This window comes from Cariama cristata, unplaced genomic scaffold (assembly GCF_000690535.1).
Source record: "Cariama cristata isolate BGI_N322 unplaced genomic scaffold, ASM69053v1 scaffold25849, whole genome shotgun sequence".
In the NCBI taxonomy this organism is placed as follows: domain Eukaryota; kingdom Metazoa; phylum Chordata; class Aves; order Cariamiformes; family Cariamidae; genus Cariama; species Cariama cristata.
In genome coordinates, this window is record NW_009635639.1 from 1 (window position 1) to 17,074 (window position 17,074).

General features: G+C 35.5%; 1 protein-coding gene across 1 annotated transcript; it reads right to left on the minus strand.

Annotated features, from left to right (window-relative positions):
• Positions 1-10,923: 10,923 nt before the first annotated feature.
• On the minus strand, positions 10,924-16,829 carry LOC104167384 (rhabdoid tumor deletion region protein 1-like). Its single transcript, XM_009707630.1, is given in 4 exon segments — positions 10,924-11,051; positions 14,482-14,600; positions 14,797-14,899; positions 16,631-16,829. Coding segments are annotated over 4 exon segments (549 nt in total).
• Between the last annotated feature and the right edge of the window lie 245 nt (positions 16,830-17,074).

Consider the following 17,074-nt stretch of genomic DNA (forward strand, 5'->3'; position numbering starts at 1 on the left):
TTTAAATAGATATAATATATTGAGGAAGAAATTTCTTAGGTGTCAGGTACAACAGTTTACTAATTCTTTCTTTACATCATGTAAGAGATCACGAAGTTTACAATAATTTAAAACTGTCAGTCCTTTTATATGTGTTCATTACATGTCACGATTTATGGAAGGGTTTTAACTCTCTGATTTTGTCCTTGGACTACAGACTCCAGCTGAGGATTTGGTAGTAGAGGGACAGTATTATGATTCACTACAAAATACAGTAATAAACACAAACCTCTTAAAATGCAATATTCTGTTGGCATGGATGTTCTGAGGGTGGGCCAAAAACCTATATTAGCTCTAAAATATTTTTTTCCAGACGATTAGTAGCAAAAGCATTTCAGCTAAGCTAAAAATTTCTTGCATGGTTTTATTATCAACTACAAATTCAGAGAAGGAAAGAAAAGCATGATTATTTGGAAACAGACCTATGACGTTTTTAGGGGATTATCTGTTGTGTCAGGATTTGCATTGTGAAAATAAAAAATAAACCCTCAAACAGATTTTTAAAGCCACATTTTTACACCTATAAATCTGTCTGTATATAAAGTAGGCTTAAGTGCCAGATGACCCCACCTTTACAAAGAAGTAAACAAAAAAAAAAGACTATATAACTTGGCTTATATTTCAGTATGCCTTAAGAGGTTTGCAAGTTAGATTTCAACATGACTACACACTGCTGCTGTGGCAGTGCCAACCATCATGGTGCGTCCCTGTGCTCCTGGGGCTTTTGAAATGACCAGAAACTGCCAAGGTCCGTGGTTTTAATCTGTAAACACTGTAAACACAGAATTACTCACTAAAACAACTAAATCAATGCCTTCATGGAACTCTGAGAACAGAGAATGCGATTCCGACCAAGTCAATCCATAGCAAACGAAAAGGAATAGTAACACAAATAAAGTGAGGAATGTCTAAGAGGTAATTTGAAAAGCTTAGGTAAAACAGTCTGCTCGTATTTCGGCAACTATGCATTTTTAAGAGGTAATTTTTTCAGGATACTGTTTTAGTGTAACAATAATGACCAATACTGTTGCAGATTTCCTTTGAAGTAACAACAATACAATATATTTTCATTCTCTAATAAAACCAAATAAAAAGTAAATTTTAAATAAATGATAGTTTCATATTGCTTTTCATGTTATAAACAGTGAATAATTCTTCTCTCTTCATCTCACCAGCTGAAATATGGAGTGACTCGAGTGCAGTCAAGGGAGATGCACTAGACACAACTGTTAGAAATTTCAGGAGAATTAGGCCCAAAATACTGATACTTCTATTAAAAGCCAAAATCATCGTCTCACTTCCACTTTCCAAACCAGAAAACTGGCCAGACTACTTTACAGTCAAACAACAACAAAAACAGACAGATTCTAGATTATTTTCATCCCCTCTGAACACAAGTCAGACAAAAGGAACACATTCATACTTGCAAATAATATTGTAAACAAAATCTACTCTTCTTTTGATATCCGAAATCCCTTCTGTTCACTTACGCTGGACTACTGCAGTACCTCATGATGTACGCATAATGTTTTTAGAAACCTAAAATATTGCATATACAAAGGAGTGCAATATCTGTAGAGTAATCTTATAGGAAATGCAGTTAATGCCGTTCAAAACAGTAAATTAATTACAGGCCAGCATTAGAAGAGAACAAAGGAGTCAATTATTGCAGAAGAATAGCTAGGAATGTTAGTAATTAGTGAAGTGTCATAGTAGTTTTAGAATCACTATCCAAAGTAAGAAAACATCCAAAGTACCGCACTTGTTGGCACTGCAAGAACACTGCCACTGTGTGCTATGGCATATGTCTTTGGTAGAAGGAATATTTTACTTGATACACATTGTAATTCCACAAAGAATTCTGTGTATCATCTCTGATGCCTTATTTTCACTGCTTTATGTCAAAAATTCTCTAAATTTACTTAAGTATCTGACATAATATGTTTACACAGAATGATAAAATACATCACTATTCTCCAGTCTGTCCTATTCAGTTTCTTTATTTGCAGGAAATAAATCAAACCAGATACAAAGATAAATGAATGTACTCTGTAAATAGCATTGTGAACTTCTGCAAAGTTTATGCTCTTTGTATACGTGCGATGAAAGAATACCAAGCATAAAAGTCTATCAAAAGCAAACATTTCTTTCTTTCAGTTGGGAATAATGCTAGTATTTTATATCAGGTATAAATGTAAGAAGTCAAACGAACTTTTTTTTTTTTTTTGCTTACAAAAGATATTTCTGAAAACAAGCTATATCACTGTGGAATCAGGCAGATGTAATAGCAGCTTCCAGAACTAATGCCAAGATCTGGGCATATATAACAGGATGTAGGCAGATCCATGAGAAAGGCTTTAAAACTGGCCACACCAAAACATGCTATGGGCTGAAACATGTCCATCAGTCACCAACTGAACAGTCTTATGTGAAAAAAGTTAAGACTGCTTCTCTGCTTTGAGGAATCGGCTAAAACATCTTCTTGAAGAAAATAATCGTGAGCAATGTCTACTAATTAGTAGCTTTTGATTAATGTATTTTTATTTGTTGAAAGATCAGCCAACAGGTGGGAATGGAGAGGTTCTGTGAAAAGGACTTTAAGAATTGTTTAAAGATATGTTAGGAATGACATATGGTATATACGATCCCTTGAGGAGACTTACAGTCTTCTGTTTCTGCCAGTTCAAAATACTTTTGACCTTACTAAAACCATGTTAGGCTTGAGTTGATTCCAGGCTTTCTTCAAGAAACCATGCTCCTTTGAAAAAACCATAAGTTCTGTGTAAATTGATTCATTATATCTTTTGGAAGCAGTGGGAAATCATGTATCAGTAGTTTCCAGGAGTTTTACCAGACATTTTAAATATTACTATTCTCTTATTTAAGCAAAAAATATCAAATCAGCTGCTCTTACTTTCACATAGCAAGGCATGCCACTATATAAAAAGTTTACAAATAGAAAGTTGCTCTTCCTGTGATGACTCTTCTGAAGTCACTAAATTCATGATCTGTACATATGAAATTATCCACTATGTGACTGTGATACAAAGGGAAACCAAAGACAACAGGTTGGGAGGATTTGGAACTCTGTCCTGATACATCATTAATGATGCCCATCATTCACAATACCCCTCCCTTCCATCATGCCCTATGCTGATCAATAATACCTAATCTTAATTAAATTTGCTATATGGACAAAGCTGAAGAAATTATATTAAATCTATGCAATCTCATGATCTGAGCATACTGAAAGTAAGAGATACTCTAAACAGAACAGGATTTATTTTCTTAATTTAGCAGGACAGTATTGCAAATTCACTTTGAAGGGAAAAAAAGATGAAAGATACAGTGAGTTAGAAAAACCCCCAGACTTCACAAATATATGAAACAGCAAACTGAACAGGTTTTGTAAAGATCAGTTTAAAGAATAATCACCTGAATATATGCATCTCTTTATGAAAACTTAACATGGAAAAAATTTCTGTAGATATTTAGCTTGTTTATTGTTTTTAAGCAAGTTAAGATTAAAATCTATGTTGCTGTATATGAAAAGCTTTCTTCATATTTTACCCATGGTTTATCAGCAAGCAGACTTTACAGAGCTGACTGTACAAGGATTCTTTGTATCCTGTGACCAGGATGCAACAAATCTTGGTGTTATCTCAAAACAGAAGGAAGGACTGTTGAAGATAAAACAGAAGTAAACCATGATTCCCCACAACAATGTTTTCAGCAGTATAAAGCCTAAACAAAAAAAAATTGAGAAGGAACAATAGCGAATATTTTAGCTGTAGGTTAAGTGCCAACTGTAGGCCTGTCATTTGGGTAAGAGCTAAAAGCTTTACAGAAATGTTTCCGATACAAAATCAATTCATCTGGACATGTGAGTAAGAATACTGAATTTCATGCTGTGACGAGCAATCACGTTGGTTTACCTACTTGAAGTTATTTTGAAAGCTATGGATTGGATCAGGTCTACATGAAGGAGATATGCCTTACGGTGTTCTGAGTTTTTAAAGATGCTCAAAAATTGCAAAAACTGTTTTGGGGTGTCTGAAGAGGACTAGACGGGAATGATGAAAAAGCATAACTCAGGCTTTGGAATCTGATATGAAACTGGCCCATGGAGGTCAAAACAGCAAACAGAATTATCACCAAGTTGAAAAATCAGTTGTTGTTAATTTTCAAGAAGAGAATAACTGGCATACAGCTAAAAGACTCTTCTAGTCAAAATGAAAAAAAAAGTAAAGAAATCAAACAGACATCACTGCAAGAATTCCAATTTTCAGCCTTTGTTGCCTCTGTCTCAGAGCTTATGAAATCTTCAGAATCTATATAATTTCCATTTTTTAAAAATGTACCTTGTTTTGTGAATATTTATTTCTAGACTTTTTTCCTGATATATTTGCTGTACAGAAAAAAACTAACTTCAAATTTTCAGTTACATATCCTTTTCCTACTTTCAGCAGTACATGAACACAGCTGAACTGGGACAGAATAAAGGTCTGCTTATTCAAGAATTATAGTTTTATTAATAAAAATTATTGCTGGGTATTGAAAAAGATTAGAATGAAACCTTGTTGATTAATTGTGAAATGTTATGCTTATCAACATTCTCTAAACATGAATAGGACGGCTTGGTTAAAGAGACGTTTTCCTTTAAATAGAAAATATGAGTGCATACTTTAAAAAATTTTCATGATAGACAAATATCTGACTAAAGTGAGTCAGATAATGATAATGCTGATGTGCCAAAGAAACCTAACAGAAACAAAGACCTAAGTTTTAACATGCTGGAAAACATTTAGTGTAGCAAAAATGCCTGATTAAGGTATTTTCTGTATCTACTTTTGACAATACTTGAGTGATATTTATTTTAACCATCTAGAATATTTTCTGCTCAAAACACTGCATCTGTGTACAGCTATTTATAGGTGTAAACCCCTCAATAAACTCAGCCACCCAAGAGCACTTGGTACCATGGACAGCTCCAGCTGTGTCACGAGTAAGTGCGTCGCAGCAGCGACACATCCGAAAAATTCAAGACGGTCGCTGGTTTCTAACGGACGTTTCTGCTTTCAGTTTATAGCCGCATTGGATTGTTATTTCCAAATATGTACTTTTGGTGCTCATCCTAAATTATTCATAAATGGAGTTTGCCTACCCAGGGCAGCAGACAGAAAGATGTTAAACATGTCTGCCGAAACTCAGCTTTCACCTATAAACATACAAGTTGTCCCAGCATAGTAGAATGTGGTTTTTGTGTATTCTTCCAAGCTTACCATTACACAGTGGGCAGAAGTAAGGCAAGGAAAAATATCTGAGTACGTATAGTGCGCTAAACTACACATCTAGTGATACAATGTTACAATTGTGCTGTAGTAGTTCCATCTTTTAAAAAACTTGAACAGCAGAATGTTTCTGTAGTGTGAAATCCTTAGAAGTCACTCATTCCTTTTATTTAAAGAATTTGTTTATAGGGCTAACCTAAGTTTGAACACAACCATGTTTTCCCAAGTTACATCTATTTTTTCTAAATCTTTAGTTTCAGACTTTCTTCCATAGTTGCCAAATATTTCAAAAATTAAAGGAAGAGACAGTCTGTGGTGAAATGTATTGTGTCAAAATAAGTGATTTAAGATCCCTGAAATTTCCTGGTCAGGTAAGATGGACAGACTTCAAATAAAACAAAAGTTGTTTCTAAAAGCAGATTTTGCTCACTGATAGACATAATAATGTATTTTGTGTGCTTTCCACAGTTATGCTGAAACACTGTTGTTGACACTGTTGTTTCCTCTCCTACAGAGTCGAATGGCAGAAAGTTTGCGTCTCTTTGATTCCATCTGCAACAACAATTGGTTTATCAACACTTCCCTCATCCTTTTTTTGAATAAGAAAGATCTGCTGGCAGAAAAAATCCGACGCATCCCCTTAACAGTCTGCTTTCCTGAATACAAAGGCCAAAACACTTATGAGGAGGCAGCAGTCTACATCCAACGCCAGTTTGAGGACTTGAATCGCAACAAGGAGACCAAGGAGATCTACTCACACTTCACCTGCGCTACTGATACCAGTAACATACAATTTGTCTTTGACGCAGTGACAGATGTCATCATTCAGAACAATCTCAAATATATTGGCCTCTGCTAAAAATCCTTGGGCTTAATCTGTTTTCCTGAAGTGATAAAAAAGGGGTAACCACTTCCACTTCCAGTGGAAAAAAAAAGGGGCAATGCTTAGTAGCCCAAGGAGAGAAAAGGGGAAATCTGATGTATGTACACAGTTCCTCTTATATCCCCTCAACCCGCTACATCATTTTTCACAAATATATATTCTGGAGAGTGAAAGCTTTCTCTCCAAAAACACCCACACACCCCAACCCACATCCCAGTGAGAAAAAACCCCAACAACTCAAAAATCCCAAACAAAAACAATAAAAGAGGTTGAGGCCTAACTCTGTGGAGATATTTTCACCACAGTCACTGCACTTTTATTCCATTTGTTTCATTCCATTTCCTACAGTGGGAGTGTTATCATATTGTATGTATGAAATAATTCTTCACCCAGTTGTCCTAAAATTTTACTGACATGAAGATATAAAGCCTGGTGAGTGACAGATGAACTCGTTTGCAGGGTGTGGAGCAGAATGGTTGTGTTGGGGAGAAAAGCTAGTTCAAATGAGAAGCAACAGAACAGGAGAGTTCAAGCAAAATACTACTTAAATTTGTAGAGAATGGGCATGCACCCACAATATGGGTACACACAGCCAAACAGTATATACACATACATCAGGTATGCACATGCACATGACTCACAGCATATACTATGTAGACACTTCTGCTTTACTTTACTGTTTATCATGGATACCTTGCCTGTTAAAGGAATTGTTGGTGCGCAGCTATTCTGTGATTTCCAAACTGACTAGCAGCTCTTTCTGCTCTTTAAGGCTTCAAATATGCAGCAAAACTACATGAAATGAATCTATGAATAGGCCAAATTAAGGTCAGTGTTTCTTCTACTGGTAAGGAGTTTTATACATCGAAACAGTCTTCTTTTACATCTTTTTTGCCAAATCTTGTGGTGTTTCACAAAAAACAAACTATATTTAAGAAGTAGGTTAGTGTTCCTTTTTAATACAGATTAAAAAAAATAAATCACAAGGCAATTTTTTTAAATTATTGTTGTAGTGTCTGGATTGCTGAATGTGAAAGTTGCCAACGGACAATTCTGTTCCACTGCTTCAAATACATTCTGGGAATTGTAATATTGTAACAGATTTCCCAAGAAGCAGGAGCCATGGAGATTGTGTAGTATATAGCCTCCAAAGTCTTTTTTTTTTGTTGTTTTTTAAAATTATTTTAAAAATGTGATGTATTATTAGAAGGTGAAAGATGAGCGATATGAACAATAACTAAATGTCTTGATAATTTAAATTATTTACAGTTTAGTGAAGTTAAGGAAACTGAAGAGATGCATTCCTCAGCTCCAGGTTTCATCTCATAAAGAAACACTACTGGATGGAGTAACGTTCTGGCAAAAGTTTGAATGCATAAGAAGCTCTGTGGGACTATACTGGAAAATCTCAAATGGATCATATAGACCTAAGTCTTTGGTCAGTTGATTCTTTGCCCTGCCATAGAAAAGACTTCTTAACAACTTCAGTGTAAAGTTGGTGTGTAAATATATGTTTGATAATTGTAAAGCACATATGTACACAGAGACACAGACACACATGCACACTGGAAAATAACCTTCTACTTCTGTTCCCCCTACGTACTATGATTAGTGCAAGAAATCTCAGCCAAGGGCTCTAAGAAATTTAAAACAAAATGGTTAATAACATCAACATTTAAATTGTCCACTTAAAAAAATAAATAATTCAAATGATACTGAATGTGTCTATAGTGTGTTCATTAATTAGTCTTACGACAGTTACTTAATTGGACAATGTTTGTGATGTTTTCTTTCCTTTATGACGGACTGTTGAGTTTTGTTTATTCGTTCCAGATCTTCTTCCTCAGTTTATTCACTGACATTCAGCAATTTCAGTCTTAAGCAATTACATTTGAGCAACTCAGTAAGATTTAAGGGATATGTTTAATACCTTTACAAATTCTGAATGTATTATTGTTATATTTTTGGGGACATGGTTAGTAGCAATTTTAGGAAAGAAGTTATAGATCAAGATCTATAGGAAATATCAGGAAGGAAACTTCCATAGTATCTGCAAGATACATAAGAAGCCTACCTGCATACTGCCTTACACAAGCAGGTACTTTGTGCAGATGTCTATGCTTAGATATACATGTCTAGGTATAAGCACATATACAAATTTTTGAATAGTGCCTGAAGTTGGTGTCCTAAACCTGTATTTAAAGATTGAAGAAAACTTGAAAAATATGTTCACATTTTTGTACTACTGAGCTCTCAGCAGGTCTCCAAAATCAATACACAATTCTGTCTGGTTCATGCTTGTGATAACTTAGGCTTTAAGAAAAATCTAAGTATTTTTAAAAAGTGACCATATAAGACGATCCATCAGCATAAGTCTTATTGATGATTTTTCATTGAAGCTTTATTGAAAATTCCATCCGTTCAGACTATGACAATGTTATTCTAGAACATCCTCTAATTGAAATCATTGAAAGTCTGGTTGTACATTAAGAAAAGGTGCAACTCTTGTACAAACAGCATAAATTCATATAAATCACTTGTTAGAGGATGCTAGATAAATAATATCCCTGGAGTTTAAACAGAATTTGACTTGGAATCCTTCACCCCATTAATAATTTCTAAGACCAGCTGAAAATATTTGATAGTACTTGGACAGTTTCATTCCTTTTTTTGCTTCTTGGCCTTTCTACAAAATGCATCCAAAAAGTCCTGATCTTTCTTACCCTATATTTAAGAATCCTTTTTCTGACCTGTTTGAGGATATCTAAATTCAAGCTAGGATTTTTCTAAGTGACCTGGAGACTTAAGCTAATGATAAGCTGGGACTACCGAAAGAACTACAATACTCTTGAAGGCAGTGGTTCAAGCAATAATAATTTTCAACCTTGCTAGAGAAAATAACCATAACCAAAAATATTCTCTGGGGCTCGAGTCATGCGTTAAGACTTTCAAAACTCTTCAGTCCAGACATAATCGATAATGGGGAAAAATCTAATTTTGAACAAGGTATTTTATCCATGTATTGATGACACAAGGCCCCTTTAAGCATTCCCTGTCAACTGTTACACCTGAAGAACTGAGGCAAGAGAGCCAATGAGGCTGCACCTTGAAGGTATAAAAGGTTTGTCATGCCACACAGGGAGTATTTAGGTCTTACTTGTAATGAGAGATGCTATTGCCTGCTTGTGATATTTGCAGTCAGGCTGCTTGACTTGGTGAGTTTATTAAAAGCTATACATGGTAACTGCTAGTGCAGTCCACAGAGCTAGTACAGGATCCTTTAAACTTCATGCTATCATTTACTTGAGAAATTTCAGTGTTTCTAGTTTAAATTGCTTTCTGTATCATAATATCCTATTACTAGCCAGCTGAATTGTGAAAAATGTATAAAATGAGTCAGGGCTTCCTTTTCCAGTGGAGGGACTATTAGATGTTATGCCTCCTTCACCTTTAGCATTCATTGTACTGTGGCCATTTCAGACTAGTGAAAGAAGTGACAAGAAAACACAGGTATTCATTACAGCATAACTTCAGGGTAAGAAAGATGGGTAGGAAAACTAAAACCAAAAGTGTAGTCAGTTGTGAGGAGGGTAAGAGACATTTTATATAAAAAAAAAATCTTTATTCAACTAAGAAGATCCTTCCAATATAAGTATTACAGGCAACTTACGATAGAAGTGGAGAACCTAGGAAAGTTTAACAAAGGCCCAAGGATATTTCTAAAGAAAAGGAGTCAGTTACATTTCTCATTGAATGAAGGCTATCTTGGGAAGGAGAAAAGAAATTGAAGCACTGCTGTGTGTTCCTACTTGGCTTAAGAAAACCATAGGCATAGGGAGGAATAAAGCAGTAAATAATTATGTTTAAATAATCAGTTCATATAACTCTCTAATAATTTAATTCCTATGATGTTTTTGATCTTAGTATTCTGAGTAACTCATGGTTACGCTGTTTTCTATCTGAAGAATTCAAGATGTTAAAATAAATTCTGGTTTACACAAAAGTAAAGTAATTATATTTTCTGATTGTATAAGAAAACTGAGGCACAGGGAAGTTAAAACTAAAAAGTCTGGGCCCAAAGACAGGTGCTGAAATGAAATCCCTTGACTCTTAGTCATTCACCTGTATAAATCATGCAATTAAATTTGCATCTATTTTCTCAGTTCTCAGGTTTAGCTGTGATGCAGCACACTGCCACCTGAAAGAACTGCATTCATACAGCTGGGATTTCACTTCACCTGGGCAGCAATGACATTCACAGAAGAGATGTTCCATCTGCTGCAATAAGAATGCCATCTGTCCTTTTATCCTTTGCACTCCATACAGCAAAACAAGTTTCAAAGGGAAAAATGTATCCTTAAACAGTCCTTATCCACAGATCCAATTGGTTATGATTTTCCAAGGAAAGAATACCGGAGATATTGAGGACCCATAAAGTAGGAGAAATATTACCTCTTGGACTCTTCCCAAATAGAGGTTCTGACAAGCTTAAAAATCCATTGCCCCATCCAATCCACCCCAATCTTTGTCTAAAAGGATTAAGTACCCATGAAAGACAGGATAGGGAATGGGTAAGAATTATTAAACTTTTCTAGTATTAAACATATCCTAGGGATTTTTCCCTAGAACTATTTTTGCAGTTGTTATTGCCCAGGTCATTTATCATTGCATAACACCCTTTCACTAACATTGTTAAGTATTGTGTATTGACTAACTGTTTTCACAAAGAGTGAAAATTTTGCTATGAATTTTTCCAATGTTCTTAATTTTCTCCTGCTGCTGGTTCTTCTCCCTTTCTATCCTCTATGGAATACATATATCTATCTTATTTTTGTCTTCTGCCCATTAATTCTTGTCACTAAGTTATTGTTCCTTCTGGAAATGTTGCTTCTCAGTGTTCTCCCAGTCTTTGTGGATTTTCCCACCTTCTGGCTTTTAATGATCCCACTGTTTCTGGAGGATACTGGTGTACATCCTTAAATTTAGGAATCAAAAATAGTCTGCAAGTGGATTTGCTTAAAATAACCACATCTTCCTAAATTACTCTTGTTTGGAGAAAGACCAGGTGGCCTGGTATATAGGCTAACTGGAGTCACTGACCACTTCCTAGTTAACAAAAACAGCTACGCTTGATGCCAAGTGCTCGTACAGCTTATGTTTCTTTTTGTCTAGTGTGGAACATATTGCTTTATTGGCCCTGTAAATTACCTCAGCTCTAGAAAACATCACAAATCTAGCTGTGGAATGGTATATTAGTTGCTGACTTCCTCCATCTGATACAAGGTACATCCTATCTCATTATCTGGATGTGAGGTGTAGAAGTAAATGCAGAGAGGAGGACAGGCAGTTTCCAAGGCTGAATTACCAGGCAGAGACTATTTCTGTATCTGTAACTTGTCAAATGAATTACGTCAGGCCTTGTGGCTCTTAATACCTATTGGAAAATATTTGCTGTTCTCCCTGATAATACCCCAAATTGTCTCACAGCAAAGAAAACAGTTTTAGCACCTTTCTGTTTTTCTTGTAAGTAGCCATCTGTACGCAAATCCATTCTACAGTAACACAATTCCACTCAAGGAATTCCAGCCCTTAAATACAGGCACTTATCTTTTTATATATATATATGTTATACTTTAAACAAAAAGAACACATGGCTCAGCAAAAAAACTTTTTCCAAGGGTAATTACTCAGAGGTGCTTTCACAAACAACATGCTCAGCTTCTGCACCACTGATCTTATAGACTGTTCATACCTGACAGGCTGAGGATTGCAGGTTTTTTCTATCTCTGTCCCCCCCTTTCCCCTCCCCAGCTGTCAAAGGACATTGTATGAAAATCTGGTCTGTAGAAAGCTATGATAAAGACTAACTTAAATGTAGTCAAGGACTTCTATCCTGATGAATTCTTGGAGGCTTTTAACAGCACAAACATTGACAGAGAAAATGGTCAAAATTTGGCATCATTTCACAGCTGAAGAAATTAAGCTTTGGAAGAGAATTTCACCTAGAAAGGTATGACTCAAGCAAGTCATAAGGAGACTGCTAGACACACTATGCTCTCTGAGAGATTTGAATATATGATCAGAAGCTAAAGGTTAAATTCTGCTTCCTTCACAGATGTAAACAGTGCCTCTACTTTTATTTTTAATGTCTTATGAATAGGAGGGGGCAGAATAGGGGAAAAAAGTTGGTCTACATACACACTGAGCATGATCACTGCAAATATATTAGGATTACACTAAATGTCAATCATTAATGAATAGAAAAAAATATATTCAAAGAAGACATAAATATCAGGTTTCTAATAAACTAACTGTCCTTACTACATTTAAAATGAAATTGCAGTGAAGGCACTGATGCACCGAATTTAACAAATAACTAATTTTACAATTATTTAAATGCCCTCTTTTCATACTACTAGTTACCCCTTTCTGCCTTTTGGAGACAAACCTCCAGAACCATTCCCTGAAACAAGTCTCAGTGTTAATTTGATTTGGAAAACTTGATTCTTATCTGCCACTAGTACCTGAAGTGGGAGAGGTAAAACGAAGAAACTGGTATCAGTCTTAGCTCAAGAGAAGCCTCACTGAAAAGCAAGTACCACTCAGAGAATTGTAGCCTTTCCTGTACATATAGGCAACTTTCACTAAGTTGGGACTGTAACAATTTAGAAGCGGGTCTTCGTCTGGCAGAGACTCCTGCTCACTTCAGAGCTGCTGCGAATCCTTTGCCTTCAATCAAAGGCACAGTTTTGAGGAGAGATCCTGCTGCAGCTGGCTCTCAGCTTTTGCTGAGTTCTCAGCTCAGCAGGGGTGGGATAATCCTTCCACTGCAGGAGGCAACTTGATTTCTCCGTGTATAGTATAATCTCACATTTCCTGATTATCACCGAACTGGTTTTACAGTTGTGACAGTTCCCATCAGTGGCTCCTGACCTAAGATGTTATATTCAGATGCCTGCAGGGACAAAGATGGAACAATGGGCACAGACCTGAATGGCAGCATGATGTACCATTATGCATCCTCTGGTTTGGGTAATCTATTTTAATTTATGTGGAATTTTTAATAAGCAATGTTTTATTTTTTGGCATCACCAAGAGCTAGCTTTGCTTACTGCTACAGTAATTCTCTAAATAGAAATGATAGTTCTAATAAAATACTTTCTATATAACCCTTGATTTTAGTCCATGCTTTTTAGAAAGTGTCTAACTGCAAACACTGAAAAAAAAAAAGCCCTCGCTTCCTCTCAGGCCACATGGATAGGTTTTTTTCTGAAATTGTTTTTTTTCCCCCTACAGCTTTTATTCATCCTCCAGTGAATGTTTTCTGCTTACACAGCTAAACTACCAAATTACTTAGTAAATGCTCTGAGTTTTGGGAGATAGAACCTAAAAGCAGACAGGTGTTTACATGTAAGTTTAGTTGTAGTGTACATCTGTAAGTCTCAAATTCATATCTAAAATGGTATGTTCAGCAGCCACCAAACCCTGAGGCAGTTTCCCTGACACATTAATACATTATCTGTGGAATATACAGCGCAATGGATGGTGCTCTTACTTGCTCATTTTCCTCCTCCTACACCAGTGCTTGAAAGGAACAGGGAAGTCATAAAAGTAATTTCACAAAATTTGTACCTCCTAACACCAGAAAAACTTTCTACAAACCCTGTGTACTATGAAATTAGTGCACGATGATGAACAGCTGATCATCATTTTGAACAGAAGAGGATAAAGTATATTTTTGATGCAAGATTCTGAAACAGAAATTCAAGCGTGCAGTCCACACAACCTGTATCTTAAGCAGGTAGCCTTAACTTGCGTAAGACCTAAGAAAATTAACAGATCTAGCAGGATCAGTTCCCCCAATACATAGACAGAACTATTCACAGATGTATCATGTTAACACTGGGCATTTCACTTGTTATCTATGCAAAGCATTTTCTATATTTTGGGTAAGTATTCTCACTATTAGTACACAATTTGCAAATTTTTAGAAGTGCAAAAATAGCTGTAGAAAACATAGTTGTCTCCATCAATAAAAGAAAATGACAGTCACATGTTTTAGAGTTTTCTGATAGAACCCAAAGAATAAATTCTCATAGGAAAACTACCTAAAGAAAATTAAGATGAGCTAAAATAGAATAGATACTGTTTTTAAATATGATTTTCAAGGAAAATGGAACAAATCTGGAAGATATTACTTAGGGCATCAGTTAAATTCATGTATCTGCTTTGTCTATTTGAATACTTAACTACTGAAAAAATCCCTACCTTCAGGTAATTTTGCCATCATTTCAAAAATCTGATGCGTGTTCTTCCTACAGATGTCTACTGGATCATCCAAGAGCTCAGTGAGGGCAGAAATCACTCCATTTTGTATTAACCCTTGCCTACAAATAACATTGGAAGACAGATTTAACTAAGCATAGCAAAACTCGTAGATATTTGAGAGGTGCTTGATCTTAACTAAATGCTTTTATTTGCATTGCACCTATCTTGCCAAAACTTAGAAATTCTATTCTTACTTCTCACTGAAATGTCTTTATCACTTCCCATACTGTTCAGTAAACTCTGGATTGCACCTACCTGCCAACACTATGCATAGCCATTATATAGAAGATTTGTGTTGTTTTTTGTCGGACAGTACTGTCATGATGTAGCAGCAAAGTCTTCAGGTTATCCAAGAATCCTGTGAAACACAATAGTTCATTTTAACATTTCTTACCTTCAGCATCAACTTGAAATAGCAATCTTCATTTTTATCTCACAATTTGAAGTGCAAATAATCAGAATTTTCATCTTGTCCTGGCGGTAAAACTCTCATTGTCATATCTCAAGTAGGGAAGAAACTTCCAAGTTTCTAGGCCTGCTGCCAAAAATGCCTTGCTACAAACAAGCTGCTTACTTCTGCATCAAGATAAATCCTAATCTTGCAAATATTTATGAAGTGACATAACTCTAAAAATAAGTCAATGGAACTATCAAAGTTTTTAGAAAAGCGTGTGTTTGCATGATTGACACCTGCATTTTTTAAAAACTTTCTTTAGGTGTAGCATGGGCTCCGTAAAAACACACAGTGTTGCTTTCCACGTGCAGAAATAAATTTGGTGAACCATTAATGATTATGTGTATATACACATAGCACTGACCAAAAAAAAACCCCAAACAATCTCACATGGTTTCAGCAGCTACTGTTAATCAAACAATAACTTAATAGATTTTGAACATGATTATTGGTATCTTTTATGATGAAAAAAATGTGAAGGGAGTAAAAGGAGAATAAAGCAGTGGCAAACCAGAGGACTTCTTCAGTGTTACGTAATGAGCTATGTAGATACACAAGAGACAGCTAAAAATTGTGAGAAAAAGCTTATGTGTTTTTTTTTTTTCCCTCAAAAAATCCAAACTTAGGATTCTTCCAAGTGCTGGGATAAAAGCTTTTGAAAATAGTAGTGGCCAGATATATTCCTGATGAGTATGATAAATTTGGTTATATTGTCTTGTATCTTAATTTCTCATGAAATTCCAGGGTTTTTTTTGTTATAGACTCATTCTACAATCACTATGATACTTTCGAGGAATTCTGCCTAAAAAGCTCTGAGGTTTTTTCTCTCTGGTAAAGTTATATCTGGATGTGCCATGCTATCCACTGCTGAAGGAATGAACAGCAAAAGATAACTTCACGTATTTTGCAAATGAACTTGGTAATATTATTTTATTAATTATTAATTTAAAGGTTCATCAGAGTTTTTTTGCCTGTTACTGTTTTGGGATCTGACGTGAGTATTTTGAGCACCTCAAGCATGAAAAATATAGGAAGGGATCACTGTCCTATGTCATATGTATAGAAAATGTCTAATGAAGGGAAACAAAAAGGGAATTTGTATTTTTTTCCTGCTCTAGGATAACTAAAAGCTTTTTCTTTTGCCCTTTCTAAATAAAATCTATTTAGTAGTTTTACGATATTAGAAAGTCATAAATGCACTGCTCTTTTTTTTCTGAAAGGTTTGTGGATAACATGATGAAATTTAACTAAGTGGCAAGGGAGTGGTGGGTAGTGCGTTTCTAACTTTGGATTAATTAAGCTTTTTTTTTTTATTAGCCTATGTTAGGCATTAGCTAAAGTTCAGAACAAACAAAAGAAAAAAGATACTGTACTACTTTTGTATTTAGGGGTGGATAAAACCTATAGTGTGCCATTAATAAATCCTAAAGTGAGGATACTCTTAAAATAACTGTCATGTATATGGCATTATAACATTCTTTACTTTTCTAAAGTAAAACAAGTAGAGACTAAAATAGAAAAAATTTCATGGCCATTTTGTGTCATCAAAGATATCGCAAGAAAAAAAGTAGTGCATGAAAGTAAAAGTGGTTTTCCCCTCCCCCATGTCAAAGCTTATGACAACAGATCACTTACCTACTTCTATTGCCTGGTAGACATTTTCTGGGTCATGGAGCAAATCGCAGAGTGCCATCAATGCCCGCTGCTGAGTCAGCAGCTCAGGGGAGTGTAACTCCTCATTCAGTTTAGGAAGGGCTCTCTTTCCAAATGCAATAGGAGCTTTTGTGGGATCTATGTTAGGGGGGAGGTTGGCTGAGATACGAGCATGTGCCATCCCAAATTTTCCTGGGAAGGATTCTCCCTATCGCTAAAAATACTCCAAAATGACTGTACCTGGTGACTGGACAGATAATGTAACACAAAGACAACTACTGATTTTAAACAGCGCTCTGTGTCCAGAAGAGCTATTTTAGCACACATTCACTGTTAGGAAGCTATGAAATAAGAGGCTGGAATGGTTCATGGTCATCAGCATTAATGTCTGTTCATCAGCTGAATTGTCTTATTTGGTTTAATTCT